This window comes from Apteryx rowi, unplaced genomic scaffold, assembly GCF_003343035.1.
Source record: "Apteryx rowi isolate R43461 unplaced genomic scaffold, aptRow1 scaffold_252, whole genome shotgun sequence".
NCBI classification, from domain to species: Eukaryota; Metazoa; Chordata; class Aves; order Apterygiformes; family Apterygidae; genus Apteryx; species Apteryx rowi.
The window spans coordinates 281,457-300,683 of record NW_020448886.1 but is presented as its reverse complement, the minus strand read 5'-3'; the positions used below and the strand labels follow the sequence as shown (position 1 = coordinate 300,683).

The following is a 19,227-nucleotide window of genomic DNA, read 5'->3' as shown; positions in this document are numbered from 1 at the left end:
GCAGATCTTCATCTTCTGTACCTGTAAAGTATCAGCATGCTCATGGGATGACATAAATAATTGTAAGAAGGGTGAGAACAGCCTGAACACATGAAAGAATGGAATTGCTGTCAGGTCATTGAGGTCTATCTTTTATGGCTTTGTTCGTCCCTTAATGATATACTAATGATATTTTTCTATGGCAGAATAACAGCAAAATAATCCCTCAAGTGAGAAGTCATCTAACTGAATGTCTGGGATGGTGGGATGTTCCTGGGAAGGCTGCACTGAAATGCAAGCATGCAGACGAGGGAAAGGAAGACGAAGAAGAAAAAAGAAAAAACACCATCGTTGAGGCAGGAGGTGCTGCAAGCAAAACTGGCCGGTGTCAGTAAATTCAGTGGTGAGTAAGAGCAAGATCATTGCTGTTTCAGGAAACTCTTAATTACAGCAGTGCTGCTCAAGGAAGGGTAGCATAGGAGAAAGGAAGGCTGAAAGCTGCCTAAAAAAAGAGTATCTTTTAAGGGGCTAATTACTGTAGCAGCCTAATCCTTTCTCTGGCTACTGATCATAAATGAAATGAGTTTGCTGATGTCATGTCAGTCATTATTAGCTCAAAATCATTGAATCACTGAATCAGTATTCATGTGGCTTTTCTATAAGCACTCACTGGTGGCAAGTTATTCATCAAAGTAATCTGTGTAACAGACCATTTGCAGTGTACAAACATGGCACCCACTGTAATAATGACAAATGTAGATGCTGCACAGAAACATCCCTTCTCTTCAGTCTCTGACTGTTACTTCTGGAGAAGTTCTCTGTAGAGTATATGGGATTAATCTTGCATTATATGTTACAAAGGATACTTAGCTATATAGAGAAGACTACACACAACTAGTATAAAACTAGGACTGTAAGCAAAATGCAATAAGCTGGAAGACTATATGCTTTTCTCCAGCCAGCAGACCCAAGGTTGATGTAAGCCTCAAAGGCTGGGCTCTGTAACATGACATTCCCAGAATGCAGAAGGGCAGGATGATGCTCTGAGTCAGGCACAGCCTATTGAAGATACAGGATGAAGCTCTAAGGTAAATTTTCATGATTTTGAAATAGCCAGTGTATGCTGACTTAATGAAATATTTTGTTCTGAGATGTATACAGAAATTAGCCCCTTCCTTGCAAATTATCTCATTGTATTTATGATTTACACCTCTTCCTTTTATATCTTTGTATGCATGCTCTTTAGGAGCAGTATGTTGTATTCCTGCATTTAGGTGCTTGTAAGGGTGCACCTTACACTTACAGTGGATGATGATTATATACCTTCTTGTTTTTTAAACGCCTAAAAAATCCCTTCAAATAGTTTTCAGGTTTTCCTCAGCTGTCATTTGACCATGTATATTTGGGGAAAATTTTTGAGCTAATAAACTATTTCAGCAGCTGCTATGCAAGTGAATTCACTCACTAACATTGCCTGGCATACATAATGGAACAAAATTTAGCCATGTGTTTCTGTCAGGACAGATCCTCCATCAGCATAATTTGGAATTGCTCCCCTGAAATTAATTGAACCATGCTGATGTACAGCAGCCAAAGGTGTAAGCCCTCACCTTTCCTTATATGGCAGTCTCTCCATATTAGCTCTGTAATGATCTTGTTGCTTTCATCTGAAATGTCCCCAATTTAACAATGTATTCATGTTTCTACATATGGTCTTCTCTAGGTTATGTGAGCACTGCTTTGTCTTTCCTGGTGAGTGGTTGTAGGCACACACAAAACCAAAATAATTTATGCTTTATTTAAGAGATTAATATCAATGCAAATATTTCTAGTGTATAGTGTGTTTTCACCACTAAATCACTCTTTCAGTTTCTGGACACAAAGATCCTCCTTATTTGAAATCAGGTCTCTGGCCTTCTCTCTACAGCTCTAACTTTTTGCTCACAAATGCCTTAAAGCCGTATGTCTATGTGAATTTCTTTCACAAAGAAAGCAAAAAACTGGCTTACACAGCACCCACTACCACTCTTCTATGCCCAGATGTTCATTCTTGCCTCTGCACCTACCCCTTTCAATTGTGCCAGCATGTGTGTTGGTATGGAGAGACTGGGAATCTTATCCTAGAAATAACTCCATTTAAAAAAAAAAGTTCTCCCATCTGGTTCATGAGTAGCTGCAGGCAGGGAGCAAGATGCTTAAGCTGCCATGGCTCCTGGAAAAATGACTGTCATACTATGCTTTCATCAGTATCTTTGAAGAAAAGCCAAAGTAGAGGCTTGAGTATTTCACTTCTTATAATGACTGAGCTTTTTGCTGGTCCCAGTCACTCCCCTCCATGAAAACAGAGTTACCATACTGGACTCCACCACAGCTATTATCTCTAGATTAGCAGCTATGCTGATAAACATTTTCAGCGGGAAAGCCCTTCTTTCATTAAAACACCTTTTGAAGAAAGTATCTGCTTTTCTTTATATTTTTTCTGTATGAGAAAACTTTAAAAAAAGAAAGAAGAAAAACAAAATTTGGGACTCAAACTATTTTTTGTCAATTTTGAGCATTTTTTTTCTGAAAACCTCAAAAGCACTGAAAAAAATCTCATCAGCTCTAGATAAGACTAAAGAATGTAACGCATGATTGCTTCTATAATGATTTTTTTCCCCCTCAATGGGGAAGTAAATTAACTTTGCAGATAAGATATAATCTGGTTGCTGATATAATTAGGCAGTATATTCACTTCCAGAGATATGCTTTCTGTGTGCCTTCAAGCAAGAGAGCCAAAGTTACAAAGGTTAGCTGCTTCCACACTGAGTACTACAAAACCTGCAAGTCTGCAGTTGGCATTCACAATGTACAAAGGATGGAAGAGATGGGTAGTTTGTGACAATGACACACTGAACCTAACGCAGCTAAGAGGAAATACAGAATAGACTTATGTGCTTCAAGCCCGTCCTGCTACAGGACAAATTCTCTGTTTCTCTCACAAGATTTTTTTTCTGGGTGCTGTCTAATATTTGCAAGGTTCTTTGAAATCTTTATGTCAAAGCACTATGTAAAGAGTATTAATTCATGTTTCTGTAATTGATGCCATTTTTATTTGTACTATCTGGTATGAAAAACATTGTATCTGTACTAGCACACAATTTAAAATGAAGTAAAAACACTTTTTACTCAGGACATTCCTATCCCAAACTAAAAAAAATGTATTTTCATAACTTAGATGACAAAGAAAATGAAATTATTTTGATGGTATTTTTTTTTAAAGTCTTCTTCCTTTCCAAAGGACCTTTTCATCCCTACCCCTTAAAGACTATAGCAAAGTTAAATATCATTACTATATTAGGTTTAGGTCTTAACTGCATTTTAGTCAATGGAATTTAGTAGACAGAAAGAGAAACAACCCTTCACCTTGTTTCCAGCTGCATCCTAGCAGATTTGGTGTTACACAATCAACAATGCTATGTAACTATCTCATATTGGCTCTGTTAGACTTCTCATGCTACCTGGACTCTAGGAAATGAATATGATGAAGGGTTTATAAACTGATAAGAAATAATAGTAGTTAAGAATAAGGTGTTCTCATATAAAAATCTGGAACTTTTTAAAGCATCTCCTCTTATTTCATTTCTCAAACCTGAAAAAGCTTTAGAACAGGCAGAGCATCTGGAGAACATCCACTGCACTGTACTAATTCTGGAAGGCACTTTTTCATGTTTTATGCAAATGCTTAGACAAAGATAATGATATGCATATATAAAATATATATAATATATAACATTAGCTAGAATATATAATATTAGGTATCCATTACTCACAATGCAAAAGCTAAACCAAATCAGTAACTCTATTATGAAAATACACAAAAAATATTAACATACGGCAGCAGGACACTATAGGTATAAATGTTCAGTGTCAAAGAATGTTCTGTAAGCACATCACCAGTTACTTTCCATGACTGCAGATAAGCAAAGATTAACAATGAAAGAGGTAGCATTCAAACATTTCAAATAATACACAGATAAAGCCTTTTGCATTTTAAAGATAACAGACAATGCAAAAATGAATAAAATATTTTGTCTTTTGTGAAAATGTGTGAGTATCTTTGGGCTCTTTCACTTGAGGTTAATGTTGGTACCCCTGTCTTAAGAACTGCCTGTTTTTTTCCTGATTGCTTTGTACTCTGCCTGTCTTGGTGTCATAACTTCACAGGGTATAATGAAATGGCACCGCTTCTCTCAAGGACACTTACTTTGAATATTGTCAGCAATTGCATGCAATTAAGTTAAAGCACCAACCAACAACCTTTCTGTCTGCAGCCCAAACAATACTGACAGAATGCAAACACATAATGACACCTCTGAAGGTGCTATGGTGATACCAGTTTATCTCCTAAAAATTTGGTTTTAATGAAGATATAACTGCTATCAAAAAGGAGAAAGGACAATAATTTTGTCCTTTTAGAGGCTGCAAGGCTTGGAACCACACAATTCTTAACTCAATAGCCTTGAAATTAATCCAGGATTACTCAAATGCATGAGAAGTGTTAGAAGACTGGAAACAACATCCCTAGCTCTGTCTTTTTATTGTAACCTTCCTTATGGTATCAGCTTGCAGTGAAACTTGAATATCCTAATGGGATTAAACATAAAAGAAAGTCAGGAAAAAAAACCTCTGGATTAGAATTTTAACTGCAGCCTTCTGTGAGAAAGACCACACCACTGTCAGTGACCCTCCTCTCCTGATGCGTGATCCCCGTTGTGCCTAGTCAAGTGTCCAAAGGAGACTCCATTGGTTCATGCTGTATTTATCCTTTTGCTCCTGAAACAGGTGTCTTGTTACTAAGAGAACAAGAACTCATGCCATTGATCAGGGAGTATTAACCCACTCTGCAAGGGTGCATAACGTTCTCTGGTATGAAAAGCATAACGTAATGATGACATTTAAGGCATAAGTCTTCTATTGACAAAAACCATCACACTCTAAACCAAAGGGAGTAAATTTTGTTCTAGAAAATAGGGGGAAAAGGCAGTCTTTTGAGTCTTTTAGAATGCCTTTTCTATTTCCAGCTCCAGCCTTGGTTTGTTTTTGAAGATGTAACAGTACTGTCTCTGATAAGTTTGCCTTTAATATACCTAAAAAAATGCTGTTTTAAAATCTCACACTGTATCTTCACTGTCCTCATTAGATACCACAAAAATGCTTTTCATCTCATTTTTACTCTTAACTCCTGAAGTCCTCCCTAGCTCTGAACAATTATATTTAATTAGAAAGCAGTTATTCACATATGAGCAGAAAGCTGAGCTCAATCAAAAGAAACTTCTAAAACACTTTTCATTTTAATCATTCTAGATCTCCTTACCTTGACAGTGCTTCAAAGATTTATACTCAGCCTCATAAATGTTATCATAAAATATTAAGAATAGTGTAAACTCTGGTGTGGGAGGATGTGTAAGAGGTTGAATTCCTATTCCTGTATACAGATACATGCCCAAGATTGGGGCAGAAGAGGGGCTTTCCTCACACCTTCCCAGCCAGTGTTTTCCCAGCAGTATAATACCAGCTCCACCTACTGCTACTCTCCTTTTCATATTAATTCACACCTAAGGTGTCAGGCTCTTCGCTGTACACCTGAATTGAAATCTTAGGGATATATGTTTTTATTAATATTTGTAATACTGTAGCAACTACTAGATCTAGTCCTGAGCCAGTACACAGAGCAGGGAGATGGTCCTTGACCTTGTGAATTTATAAGAGTAAGTGAAGAGACAATAAATGTGTCAGACAGTGCCATAATCAGGAATTCAGATCAGCAGTCAGTAACCTATGACTACTACATGTATTTTCTGTGACAGTTCTGATTTGCAGATTGAGATAATTATTGTCAACATACAATTTATTATCAACATTTATAATCTCTTTGGCTCCTGTTGTAAGCCTCAGTGCTTATTTCTTCACAAGAAAAAATATCCCTCTTGATCTGTCCCATCATGTAAAATGCTCTGCCTTCTCCCACCCTAGTTACATTAACCTCTTCTGCACTATATTGAAAGGCACTGGAGAATGGGAATATGTTTTATGAAAAGGATATATTGATATATAAAGATCTTCATAAAGATAAATAAAGACAGGATTAGAGGCTTGACATAAACAGGAAAGACAGTCTCAGCAATATGTTTTTTTAAAAACATGCTTCCAGAATTAATTGTGATGAAACATATTCCTTCCTGGATGCTTTAATATTTAGAATCAACCTACCAAACATTTTAGTCTGTCTAAAACCCCACAGACAAAAGTGTTACCCTTGACAATTATCTCACCATGTCACTTCTTTCTGTGAATCTTTCTACCAGCTTCTCTTTGCCCACCGTATAAAGTATCAACTTTTAGTCCTCAAACTTCAAAATCCAAACAGCTCTGCTCCAACCTGTCTCTCAGATCTTCTATCTTATGAAGAATCCCTTTATCACCACAGGTTCACTAACTGAAAGCTTCACTGTTCCTTTCTCTCATTCAATTCCAAATTTGAGTCCAGTTCAGCCTAAGCCCCTTCCCCCCCCCGCCCGCCCCCCCCACATGATAAGGAGGGGTCCTTTGCTGTATGGGACAGACTCTCACCCTTTCTCATTCAAGAAACTCACTTCTTCCTACAGATTGTTATTTTTTGAGAGTATGTTTTTTGTATACCCAGACTTATTTTCAGACAAATATGATCTAAGCTACAGTCATCCCTTCCTACAGAATCATCAGCGGGTTTTTTCATTGTATTTGTTGGTCTTCTAGAATAAACACTTTTCATTCATAAATAATCTAGTATCATTTGTCTTGAACTGTGATAAACACACCATTATCATAAATATCTCTGTTGGTAAGAGAATTTCCATGGCTCCAGTGGCATATATAGTTATAAAAACTGCAGTCTGTCTGCCACAGGGTACTGAGGGACTGTTGTCTTACAAGTAAAGAACAGGTCTCTGACGGGTAAGGTTTTGGCTGACCAAAGTAACAACTATTTAACTTGGAGCTCTCAAATGCATGCTGATTGTGAAAGGTACTTATGCTGAACCCACATGTATAGCCAAAAGCTGTGTAAATGTTGTATTTCATACAATTACAGGATTTAGAACTCAGATTCTAATCTCATCAAAACTTACTCTACACTAGCTTTGACCCAGGTTCTCCTAATTTATACCACTGTATGAACAGAAACCAGTTAAATTTGTATAGTGAAAGAAAATACAGACAATACCTGCACAAAACCACACATCATATAGTCATCAAACAAAGGCAGACTAGGGCGGTCCTCTCGATAAATTGTGATTTTATAGCTGCTCACAACCTGAGGGCTGGGATGAGAATCATCTGTTACAAGAACAATGACTTTGTTCAATCCAAGGCCAAGGGGGTAGTTTGCAATGCTGCAAGACAAAACAAGAAAGAAGTGGAATCAACATTAAGGAAGCAAATATTTATACTACTTTGTCCATGGCTGCTGAATTTTACGTAGATCTTTGAGGCTTCTATTTCTAACATTTTCTTTCCCTTACAGAATACATATGATTTTAGATGAAAAATAGGGTAAAATATGATTTGTAAAGACAATTTAAAATTCTTGCAGGAAAACAAAATACTGTCAGTGAAATTTAGTAAAAACATCTTCAGTAGGGAGTGGCAACAATTCTGACAGGAAACCTGTGAAGGAAGCCACTAGGGACAATAATTCCTGGCAGATTCAAGTCCGTGGTGAAGTCAGCAGGGAAACAAATGAGTTTAGAAGTGTCAGCTAGCCCTTGAAATTGTTCACTAGCCAAGCATGATATAGTCCCAGGCAAACTGCTCAGCATGACCGATAAGAGCAAAGTTGGAGTGGAAAGCAAAATTACAGTGAAATGAGAAAGGCTGGAAAACACAGAACCCACAGAACCTGAACATTCAAAGCTTTTACTTTTCAGTGAAAAATGTGTATTGTTATTCTGGTTTTCCTTTAGGAGGAAGAACTCTCTAAGTTTTTTGCAGACTTTCATTTTATTGCATGCATCTGTCTTGGCTGTAATGGCTGTTAGAAAGTTAGGTGGCAGAATTTTGTGGGAGCTTTTTTTTAAATGATTAGTCAATAATAATAAATCATTCTATTATTTTATAATGTTAAACAATAAATCAGGAATAATTTCTCACTGAAACTCCAGGAAGTATATTAGCCATATCAGATCAGTAATAACTATTGATTGAACAGGACTGATAGATTATTGGCAGGCATTCTAGTCAAAGTATCTGCTTCATATTCTGGCAAAAGATGGTCTGTTGTATAGGCCCTTTGTGCCATTAAGGAACTCTAGCTCTATAATGATTAAGGAAGCTTCTCCCCCAAGTGAATCACTGTCCCCACTCCCCTTTTAAATCTCCAGTGGTCGGCAGGGAAATCTTTTACCCACATCCTAATGGCTACTAAGGACATAGGGCCAGAGACTGTTCTGTGGTTCTGCAATAAACACTTTCTGTCCCTCTCGACATCCAGAAACAAGGTGGTCAGGCCCAAAATGCCTTCTGAGAACAGTCTGGCACATGCTGTTGTCTGTGAGACAGCTGGCTGGAAAAGCCAATATTGTGACAGAGATCATGGTAGCAATTACACAGCATGGATGATTGTGGGTCAGTGCTCAAACCTATGCCCTTGCTCTGTTTTATTTACCAGGACAGCTGGGGCCAGTGAGACACAGGCCTGCATACCTTGTAAAGCAGAGTTGTACAACTGGAGCCCTAGACATTTTACTGGTGATTTTGTTCTCTTGCCTATCCTTCAGCTTTATACTTCTCTAAAAGAAAGAATAAGTTGAGACTCTTGCAGATGACACTCCGTTATAATACGATTCTGATAAAAAGAGATCAATTTGTATGTGTATACATGAACTTATTTCTTCTTTTGATCCCAACTCCTCTTCTCTGATCCATGTAAGCAGACTGTTGACTGAGACAGCAAGCTCAGCAGCGCAGTAGCTTAGGCCACAGTGCAAAATCAAGGCCTGGATGTGTAAGCCCAAATTCATTACTGCCCTGCTGTGTTCAGTGTAGTCACAGTGTATTCCAACACAGCTTTGAACCTGTGAGTGACTAGAAAAGCTGGATGAGATGCTAGCAACTGTGCATTCTGTAAGGCACAGTCTAGTTATGGTTTTACAACAAATTGTCTTTGCTTTCAGGACACTGACAATTAAACAGAATTTTTTTGCATGTTGAGTTTTCCTGTGACAATTTTAATCTATAGGTATTCTGTGTGTTTAGAAACACAAAACAATTCTGAAATATTCTGATATATTTCCAAAGTTAAGAATACTTCTGGTTTTTAGATGCATATTTTGTCCCTCATACCTTGGTCCTTCCTTCTCATCAAGGTGTACATGGCACTGACAGTTAGAGGGTTCTGCTCCAATCTTCACTGTTACCACATCAAATGGGACTTCTGTGTAGTATTCCTTGATCCTTGGGTTAAACTGAGGATTCAAGTCCAGCTGTGGACTGGTGAAGATCTGCCTGATATGAGATAGGGTATCTTTATCTGTTCCAAGAAGGCATCAAAGAAAAAACTGTGAAATGTATGAACATTTATAAGAAACATGCAACTTCTGGCAGATTAATAATATGTACAGTGGCAAGATTTGTAAATGCCCAGTCACCCTAAAACTAATACTCCTGTTGCAAGATCTTAATGGAGACTGTATTGGCACTTGAGAGAAATTTTCAGACCCTGGAGGGATTTTAATTGTTCAGTGCCCATGACTGTAGTCAGAGTACAAAACTCAAAGTCTGAGTAAGCCTTTGAAAATGCAAGGATTAGGTCTGGGAAATCCTGTCTTCATCTGGTTAACTGAAACTTAAAGAAGAGTAAGGACAAAATTCATAACCTACTTAGGTACCAGCCTGTGCACAGCGTTTATGTACATGTGTAATTGCCAAGAAAAATCAAAATATGTTAGACATGTTCTTGCTGCTCATAAGAACAAGTCACATGGAGATAGCTAGACCCATGGGGTCATTTGTAGTACAGCTGGAAGAATGATTTATTAAAATTCCTAATTCAACAAATTCCAGCTACTTCCCTCTGTATGAAGTCTCCACAATCAGATCCTATTTGCTCAAATGTACCCTTTATTTTGTAGTGTTTGCCAAATGACTCCTGAGAATAATTATTTGCTGGCAACTCACTTATGACAAATATTTTAATCCAGCCTACTGGAATCAGATTTACTGTACAATTACATATTCAAAATTTACTTTTTACATATACTACTTTCTCTAGTATGTGTTTAAAACTGGGTCCTTCAGAAAATACTCCAGACAGGAAACTCTTTCAATAAAATATCTGAACGAATCTTGTGGCTTAAAATGTGGTTTAAAAGGGTCATAAAGGTCAAAGGGTCAACATGCATGCAGTTCTGTGTGGGCCTTTTCTATCTGAGTGAATATGAGCCTAGAGAAACAGAACAGGGGCATTTTCAGTACTCCCTTGCATAGATTAAAATATAAAGGAAATTATTCCAGCATAAGAGCAGAATTTGGGCTAGATTTGCAGGGGAATCACTTGCTCACAAGTTGACAGATAGAAAATTAATACTTGTTAGTATTAACCTATGAGTACAACCAGTTCCCCAGATCCTGTATGCCTTACCTAGAAGCTTTCACTTGCCTCACTATTAGCTTAAGAATGAAGCTAGCTGAGGAATTTTCAAAATAAAATAGTATACAATCAGAACCGTGATGTCAGTCAGCCAACCCAGGAACATTTATGGCCTCTCACTGACACAGAGGAGTTCCTGGAGGAACTCTAAGTTCAGTAACAGAGAGGAAATGAGGCTAAATGGGTAGAAGAGCCTTTCCTCTACACAGCAATTACTGCACCTCTGTACAGTGACTCCTTGTTATCAGTGAGGAAGGCAGCAAAAAGCACTGTTTCCACTAAAGACAGCAGCACTACTTTAACATAAGGCATGCAAACAGACATTTAGAAAAAAAACCTCTTCATCTCTTAAGCACCTCTTTAAAACTCCATTTTGGAGCTGAAGACTCTGGCCCAATGCAGGGCTTCATGCAAGTCAAGTTTAAAGGCTATTCCATAAAAACAAATATATGCTAAGTTCTTGGAAAATCAACTGGGAAAAAGTCTACTGAAGTGAAGCAAGGAATCAATATGCACACATCACAATGTCTAACTTTTGTGCTTGAGGGTTACTTCATATAATAGTCTTACTATGGAGTGATTCACAAACATTCTTGCTACTTAAAAATCCTTTTTTTTGGTAACAGCCCACAGGCAATCCAGTCACTAAAAACTTATTCAGAAAAAAAAACAGGAAATTTGTTAAAGTAATCTCTCCTCTTTCCCCTTGATGGTCTAGAAAGACCTTTACTTACCATAACTGCATTGTCTTTCTCTAGTATTGCTGGAATAATGCAATGCTAAAAGATAAACACAAACAATTAATAATTTTCTGCTCTATGCCTGACTCACCATCCTATAGAATAAGGAGTTCTCACTGTGTAATTATAAAAAATACAGTGTGCTTCTATTCTTTTCAATGTAAGTTCCTTACTTTAGGATCATGAATACTGCTCTTGAGCTCAGCAGAACAACTTACACAAAGAAGGAAGAAATTGGTCATTACATGTAGTAAAAAGCCAAGATCTTCAAGATGGAATGCAAAAATTAGAAAAATAATGTAATCTAAAGGATATATGTTAGCAGAAATAGTAAAAACGGGAAACACATATAGTATATAAACAGTCTCACTCTGATCCCTTACCTTCCTGATTCTTCCTTAAGTCAAAAGGAGCACTCCGCTTAATACTCTCATATTCTGGAGAAGAACTCCTGCCAATTCAACAGCAGACATATTCTACATAAATGAAAGGAACAGAATCCATGGAAATTTTTTCAAAAATTTCTATTTGGCAACCCATGATACATGGTATTTTAATATTCTCCATGGAAAGATGAACCTTCTGGATTCCTGTTCCCAGCATTAGTATTTCCTGAATGAATGTGACAGAAACCATACGTTCTGTAATAAACAGTAGGATATAACAAAAAAAAAAAGAAAAGAAGAATTTAATTTCAAAAAACAGTTGAACTGTGGGAAAAGTGACAACCAATATAGCCAAAAATAAAATAATCCAAATCCTATCTCTTACCTGTTTGTATGTTTCTTTTTTATACGTATTTGAGGTTAAAGTTAGACTTTGTTAAAAAATTTATAAAGATAAATGAAGGCCTGTGTCATGGTGAATACCTGTACAGAGGTTAGCATGACTTTATATAAAGGAACAAACCAGCCATATATATTATTTCACCTACATATTTCCGTGTGTTTACTAATTCAAAACAAATCTTGTGATTACCATCCAGACTACATATCTTAAGTGTATACAATAAAGAATGTATATCCAGAATATGTATTCTCAGTGAAAAAAGAAGCAGCAGCCAATTTCAACTATTCATTCACATGTTCATGACTCCCAGTTTGCTAAATCACCAGATTTTTCTTATATTTAATCAAAAAGCATTTTGGGAGCATAGAATAAGGAAGGCTTCTCTCCAATCCATATACTGGACCTCTGGCTGATAAGACCTTTTCAGAGGTTCAGTAGCATTTCTTACTAACATTTCACAGGTTTCTTCCCAGTGTTTCCTGTGGAAGTCCTCATAAAGCAGCTTCCTGCCAGATGCCTGCTGTCCATCCAGGTAGGATTTTGAAAGACACAAGGTCACTCTCTGCAACAGGAGAGGGAGATGGCAATATTGTTCTACGCAATCAGCCATCACTAATGTTTCAGTAGGAGCTGCTGAAAGGAATATTAAAGTAAATCATGGTAAAATGTAAACTGTCTTATACTAAAACAGCGATTTTCTGGGTTGTCTTACCAAGATAGCAAAGAAGCAGCTGGCTCTTGGCAGATCAGTGTGTGTCTGTGTGTGCATGAACATGAAGTTCTGAGCTTGCACTATCTGGACACCGCCCTAATTTCATGCACATTCATGATCTTCTTCAAAGGAGGTGCTTACCAAACTACTAGAGAGTTTGTTTTCCAAGTTATAAGTCATTTGTCATCCCTCTTTCTGCTTGCCAAGGAGTTAATGGCCAACAACATAACTGTCAAATCTAATTTTTCTTTCTGGTGCTCCTTTTCATAGTGCCCAGTCCCAAACTCTTCTGTAAGGTGAAAAGTTGTGTTAACTCTAGAAAACTCCAAACTTTGTTTTAGCTGAAGGACACCACAGGAGTGTGGTAGCCACCACCACTGCAAGGACCCCAGCTCCCAAACGAACTATGTGACCTGTGTATGTCAACTCTGCAAAGAGATTGTGCTCGTCATCAGCAATCTACCTAATTATATCAGGGTATCAAAATGTAATATTTAGAAATAGTATTATAGAAAGATAATCAAATGAATGTATTCATTTCTACTGAAAACTTAGCTTTTTAATTGTTAGCACCATCAAGTTTTCTTTTCTCCAAGTTCCTTTCAGTCAGCAGGACTGAGGAATGATTCAGTTACAAAGCTCTTCCTCAGGCAGAGGTGGCTGAGATCCCTGACTCTGCAGAACCCTTTCCTCCAGATGTTGTTATTCAAGGAACATTCACCTGTGAGTGGCCCCTCATTTTACCTTAGCCAGTATTTTATAGGAGCTATCAAGTGTAGAGGAGCGCATTGCCTACACACTTTGCAATTAGTTCTAATGAACTTCACTGTATGACAGATACTCTGGGTGGGTGCATGTTTGTGAATTCACCTTTTGAGAGATCCATATTGTGTGCCACACAGTCTATTGAGAGTGAACCTGTCCTTTAGGACTCTCTGTGATTCAACTAAAGAGAAAGCTAAAGGACTGTCAGCAGCAATATTAATGTAGCCCTGATGGTCTAAAGATGTAAGCCGTGAAAGATGTGTAGAAATAGATAATATCTTTCATAAGATCAAATCATATCAATAGGAAAAAAAACAGACACATTTGGGGCATCTGATAGATATGTTAGTTGTGGGTGGCCACAGGACGTCATTTTGTGAGATACAATCACTAGTGATTTTTTCTTTTTATCAACTGTCAGTGTAAATTCTATGTGATGCAGACTGTTTGTTTGATTTCAGACACAGAGTTTCCACGAGGGCATTTGGTTCACTTGAATGAAGTATCTTGTGCTGATCCTCAAAGGACAACTACAAAATTGCAGACTGAAGAGTGGGATTCGTTTCCTGGCACTTACTACCAGCTCTCTCTCTCTCTCTTTGCTTTTGCAGATTAGTGATCTTATCTCAGATTTCCTTGCTGTCATCCTCTTCCTCCCCATAGACCCAATCATACTTGTTTCTCAAACTGTCCATGTGATGAGCATGACCAAGTTAAAATCCAAGCAATTATTCTTAGTCTAAATTCAGTTTGAGGGCTGCTGCTTCTATTTAGATCTAAAGGAGGGCTTGTGTACTGGAAGTTCACAATTTTTTTTTCCCCACATATATCAGTTGATCTTGTAAAAGCATTTACAGCTTTATTGACCTGCTTGGGCTTGTTTCTTATGCAAATACAGAAGGGTTAGTCTTCCTCGCAACTCTGACTCTCTCAAGCTACTCCCCTGCCTGACACAGTCAAACATACTTGTTTGTATGTGCTTGTTTGTAGGTACTTCATAGCCCATATTCTGACAGACAGTAATCATATCCCTCTTAGTCATATCACAAGTTGAAACTACATAGAGTTCAAAAACAGTGCACAAACAACATAAAATTGATTTCAGTGTACATATTAGGCAATACCTCCTCATCACTTTCAAGGAACTTTGTCACATCAATACCTATGAGACAGTTATTCTCACCTGGGCTTTAACCATTTCATTATAGTTTGGGATGAGTTTCTAGAACTCTTCTTGCTTCTCCTGTGGAAGGAATTCAGAGAGTTCACTAAAGTCATTGAAGGTTTCAATATTAGTAATGTAGATGAAATAAATAGGCTGAGAAAGGCAGGCCAGGAAACTTCTTTAAATCGTGCCTCCATCCTATGGATTCATGATCAGTGAATTGTATAAATGTACAAAACCTAAGTCAAAAGTCATTGTTTTTGCCACAAGTATCCATGCTTGTTTGGTTGGACAGTCAGCTATGCAAATCACCAGATTTTGTAAATGGAAATACCAATTTTGCATAGTCAATGAAATAAGAGCAGTTAAAAAAACCAGCCAAACAACTTAGCCTTAAACTGAAGAAATTCAGGTAAAATGTCCTGGTATGCAAACTCATCTACGCTGTGAATCTCAAGACAGACTAATCAAAGCTCAAAGACAATGCTTACTGGAGTTATTCAGGGAGCAAGCTTTACTCACCTCTTTCTTCCTTGCAATTATGTATAATTACATGCATATCTGACACAAGCATCATCATCACACACATGTAACTATCAGGGAGGGAGCTTGTGATTTAGTGATGTCAAAACACATGAACAGAAGGGCTTTATTAGCTTAGCCATTGCAGAAAAATACAATGCAAACTAGAAGATTGGCCTATGCCCTGCAGTAGGGTCATGGCACTTTTACATATTTATACACATACAGTTATGTTCAACTTGAAGAAAAAAATGAAGCCAAGGGGCTTGCTCAAAGTGAGTGAGTGGCATAGCTTAGATTAGAACAGAAAGCTGCTAAAGGTTGGTATGCTTTGATATGCAAAGCTAAATATTTTGGCAAAAGGGCAAGAGCTTATTCATGAATGCAAGCAGCTGCGTCCTAGAGTTACTTTTCATGGAGTGGTCAGCAGTAACAATAATAATACTTCACACATTCATGGAACTGTGTATTTTCAAAACAGTAATAAACAGTTACCAAGTGCAATGGGAAAGTATAATCTCCACTTTATAGCTAGGCAAACAAAGATACAGATGACTGACTTGCTGACAGCTACACCCAAATTCATTGAGAAATGAAATTAAAACTAAAGAAGTCTTACAGTCACCTTATGTATTGACTATAGCATTCTTCAAGCAAAACAGACACAATAATTTTGTTTGCACATCTAACTTGAGACTCAGTGGAATGGAGCACACATATTTTCTAATGTGCCACTGTTCCTGAGCCCTTGTTTGCCTAAAGAATATAATGTATGCCTGCATCCAGAAAAGAAGTATGGCATACATATGCATGAAATGTCTTTAGCCAGGAAATAATTAGTATAGAAAACAATTTTTTTCAAATATCATTCTAAATATATAGTATACCACAACCTTTTTCCCTCCCTCCCTTCACTCCTAACTCCTTCCTTTCCTCCCTCTTATTCTTCCTCCCTTCTTTTCTTCCTCCCTCCCTCCTTATGAAAGTTAAAATCTCTTGCCAGAAGATCAATAGATCCAGCCTGTCATTACAATATTTTTCAGTTTTAAAATAGAGCTAAAATGAGGTTCTTTTAGAGTATGGGTGCCCTTTGAATTGTCTCTTGTTGGACATGGACAGTTTAGAGCAACTCAAAAATATTAATCTCTTTTAGAAAAATCTTCACCTGAAATTTTAGCTTCTTTGTTCATAGTTTTGCCTTTAATTGGTGAATAAATTAAAAGACAGTCTTAATTCTGGTAAACACTCCTAATTTTGTTAGGAAAAAATCACCTGGTAAAATTTGTCTGCTAAACACTCCTAATTACAGTTATTCAGAAACAACCTACCTAATTCACTTTGTATTTCTTAGAAATGTTTTTACTGTAGCTGCAATTAATTTTCTAACCCAGAATATTCTGTGTTAGAGAAACAAAGGGGCAAAACTGTATCCTCTGTGGAAATCTAGCTGGAACCTTAATGGCAGAATGGCTGGCAGTGGGATGATGGACCTTCATTCTAAGTGCTGTAAATCCGTCTACCTCTACCAAAGGATTAAGTTTCATGGCACTCACTGGAGCTATTCCAATTTATATCTGTTGAGAAAATATGCATATTATATAATAGCCATCTTACCATTCTGCAAGATTTGTATGTGACTCTTTTGTCATGAACTGGAACTTTTCAAGTAAACTGGAAAGCAACCAATGTACAGTCAAGACTGAACCAAGACGCCTCATTGGGTCTACCATGCGATAAAGGTCGTGCAGCAAAGTTTGGATTTTGGGTGCAGCAGATGGGAAGAGCTGAGAAGAGAGACATTGATTAAGGACTGTGAGTGCTAATATTTTTTTTCCAAATAAATGAGAAAGGATAAGAAGCAAGTGCCTGTAGCATATAGAAATATTATTATGCATCTATATGCTACATGCTTATATTAATGTTCTTTCCACACATCTAGAAAATAACTGTCTTGCCTATCCTTGCAAATCAGGCTTATTGGTACTTAGGTGGCAGTCTGACCTCTTTTCCTTCCAAAGCCTCTCGATTTTCAGACCTAGACAACTATTTCGCTCTAAAAAAAGTATCTCTACAGACACTACAAACCCAGTCCTTCCTTTCTGACCCTTAATATCAGCATGTTTTTCTCTGCAGCCAGCACCTTTTATATTTGCACTTATCTGTGACAACCAAGAGTTCTTTAGAGCTCCCTGCTCCCATGATCTCCCACTGGCCTAGATGCCCTGCCCCTGCACACTGTTCTCCTGTCTTCCAGTTACTTCTTTGCCCTTCTAGCCCCCTTCACAGATTTACTCATCAATCTCCAAACTTGATGCTCATTCCAGGAGGCCTAGAAGAAATCCTGATAACATCAAGACTTTCTGAACAACAGAACCAGTTGCTGATCTTTCTTTTTCCCAGTACTCCTCAATTCACAGCAATTTCACTCATTAACTGCAGTGTCTATTCATGGGCACTGGCTTTTATTCCTCAATCTTCATTCTTCTCCAGAAATGAACTCACTTAAAGTGTGAAGGAAAAGGCATATAACATATTCTGTCTGCTTCTTTGCCGCCTTTTCATTTATACCATTCTTTTCTCTGGTCATGATCTCAATAGTGAATTCTCTTCAGTCCTTCCACTTACACCTGCTTTGCTTCACTGTCATTCTTCTCTCTCACCAACTCATTAAATGCTTGTTTTCATAATTTTCCTTCTTTTTCTTTCTTCTGTCTTCTACTCTCCCTTTCAGCTTTAGCTGTCCTTTCTGATGTATCCTCAATTCCAATTCTCTATTTTATTTCTTCATCTCTTTTACTTCTATTTTCATAAACACTCCAAAATAAAACTAGCAGAGCCTCCACCTCCCAGCGTCCCTGTCCATCCAGCTTGATGCATGTCCCAGCGACAGCAGAGAAAGGCAATCAAGGAGAAATGTTAACAGATTTGCATTAAATATGTATGAAATTTAACAAAATCATTTACTTTACCAGCTCAAATTGTCCAAGATTCTTCAGCTCTTTTACAAAACTATTAATTGCATTTATTTCTTCTAAAGATAAACATTGTTCATCTTCTTTCTGGTAGGTTCCATCCTATGAAGGAAAGGGCAACATTTGCTCATGAAAACACTTAGAAAGCAATGTGCTTTCATTAGCCCCACTCCCTTTGGTGGTCAAAGGGACAAGCTACAGCACCTCTCAATTTGGTCTAACCTTGTTCAAATTCATGACAAATGAACTCCTTCATAGGTCTTCCCATTTCACAGTCTACAGTAAAGTAGACTTTGCATTAGTTTTGTGTAGAAAAGAACCTGACATGTTAGAATTACCAGGGGAAGAGAGTGTACGAAATATAGAAAGTGAAATGGACAGTTTGAAATGTAGTCTGGTATTCTAAGGAAACAAGACTTAGCTGATCATATTGTATCTGTGTATATATCTGTGGCTTCCCACTTTATCCTGCTGTAAATTTAGAACCCATGAGCCTGTTTTATTTGACAGACAGGTAGTGGTCTCACAGATAATTTTATCTCTATAAGCACTGAAAACAGGAGGCTCTTTAGAAATGCCCCCTACCAGTGCCCAGATTGAGAGAAAGGCTGCTAAGAGAGCTCCCAGCTTGCCAGAAACAGATTTCACAAGTAATGCAGACATTATAAGGATCCTATAAATGGGAAAAACTTGTAACAAAACTTGTACTAACAAACAAAGAAGGACTGGTTGAAGATGTGAAGGTTGGGGGCAGCCTAGGCTGCAGTGACCATGAGATGGTGGAGTTCAGGATCCTGCGAGGAGGAGGCAGGGCACTAAGCAGGATCGCAACCCTGGAGTTTAGGAGAGCAAGCTTTGGCCTCTTCAGGGACCTACTTGGAGGAATCCCATGGGTTAGGGCCCTAGAAGGAAGGGGC

At 37.7% G+C, this 19,227-nt stretch overlaps 1 protein-coding gene across 1 annotated transcript in view; it reads right to left on the bottom strand.

Annotated features, from left to right (window-relative positions):
- CPED1 (cadherin like and PC-esterase domain containing 1) overlaps nt 1-19,227 on the bottom strand; it is a 154,828-nt gene that overhangs the window by 67,617 nt on the left and 67,984 nt on the right. Inside the window, exons 11-17 of the mRNA XM_026067055.1 lie at nt 18,308-18,412; nt 16,953-17,122; nt 14,835-14,894; nt 11,769-11,836; nt 11,380-11,424; nt 9,340-9,526; nt 7,223-7,391 (exon numbers count right to left, since the gene is read on the bottom strand). Coding sequence (XP_025922840.1) covers nt 7,223-7,391; nt 9,340-9,526; nt 11,380-11,424; nt 11,769-11,836; nt 14,835-14,894; nt 16,953-17,122; nt 18,308-18,412 — 804 coding nt within the window. The remainder of the gene's footprint in view (nt 1-7,222; nt 7,392-9,339; nt 9,527-11,379; nt 11,425-11,768; nt 11,837-14,834; nt 14,895-16,952; nt 17,123-18,307; nt 18,413-19,227) is intronic.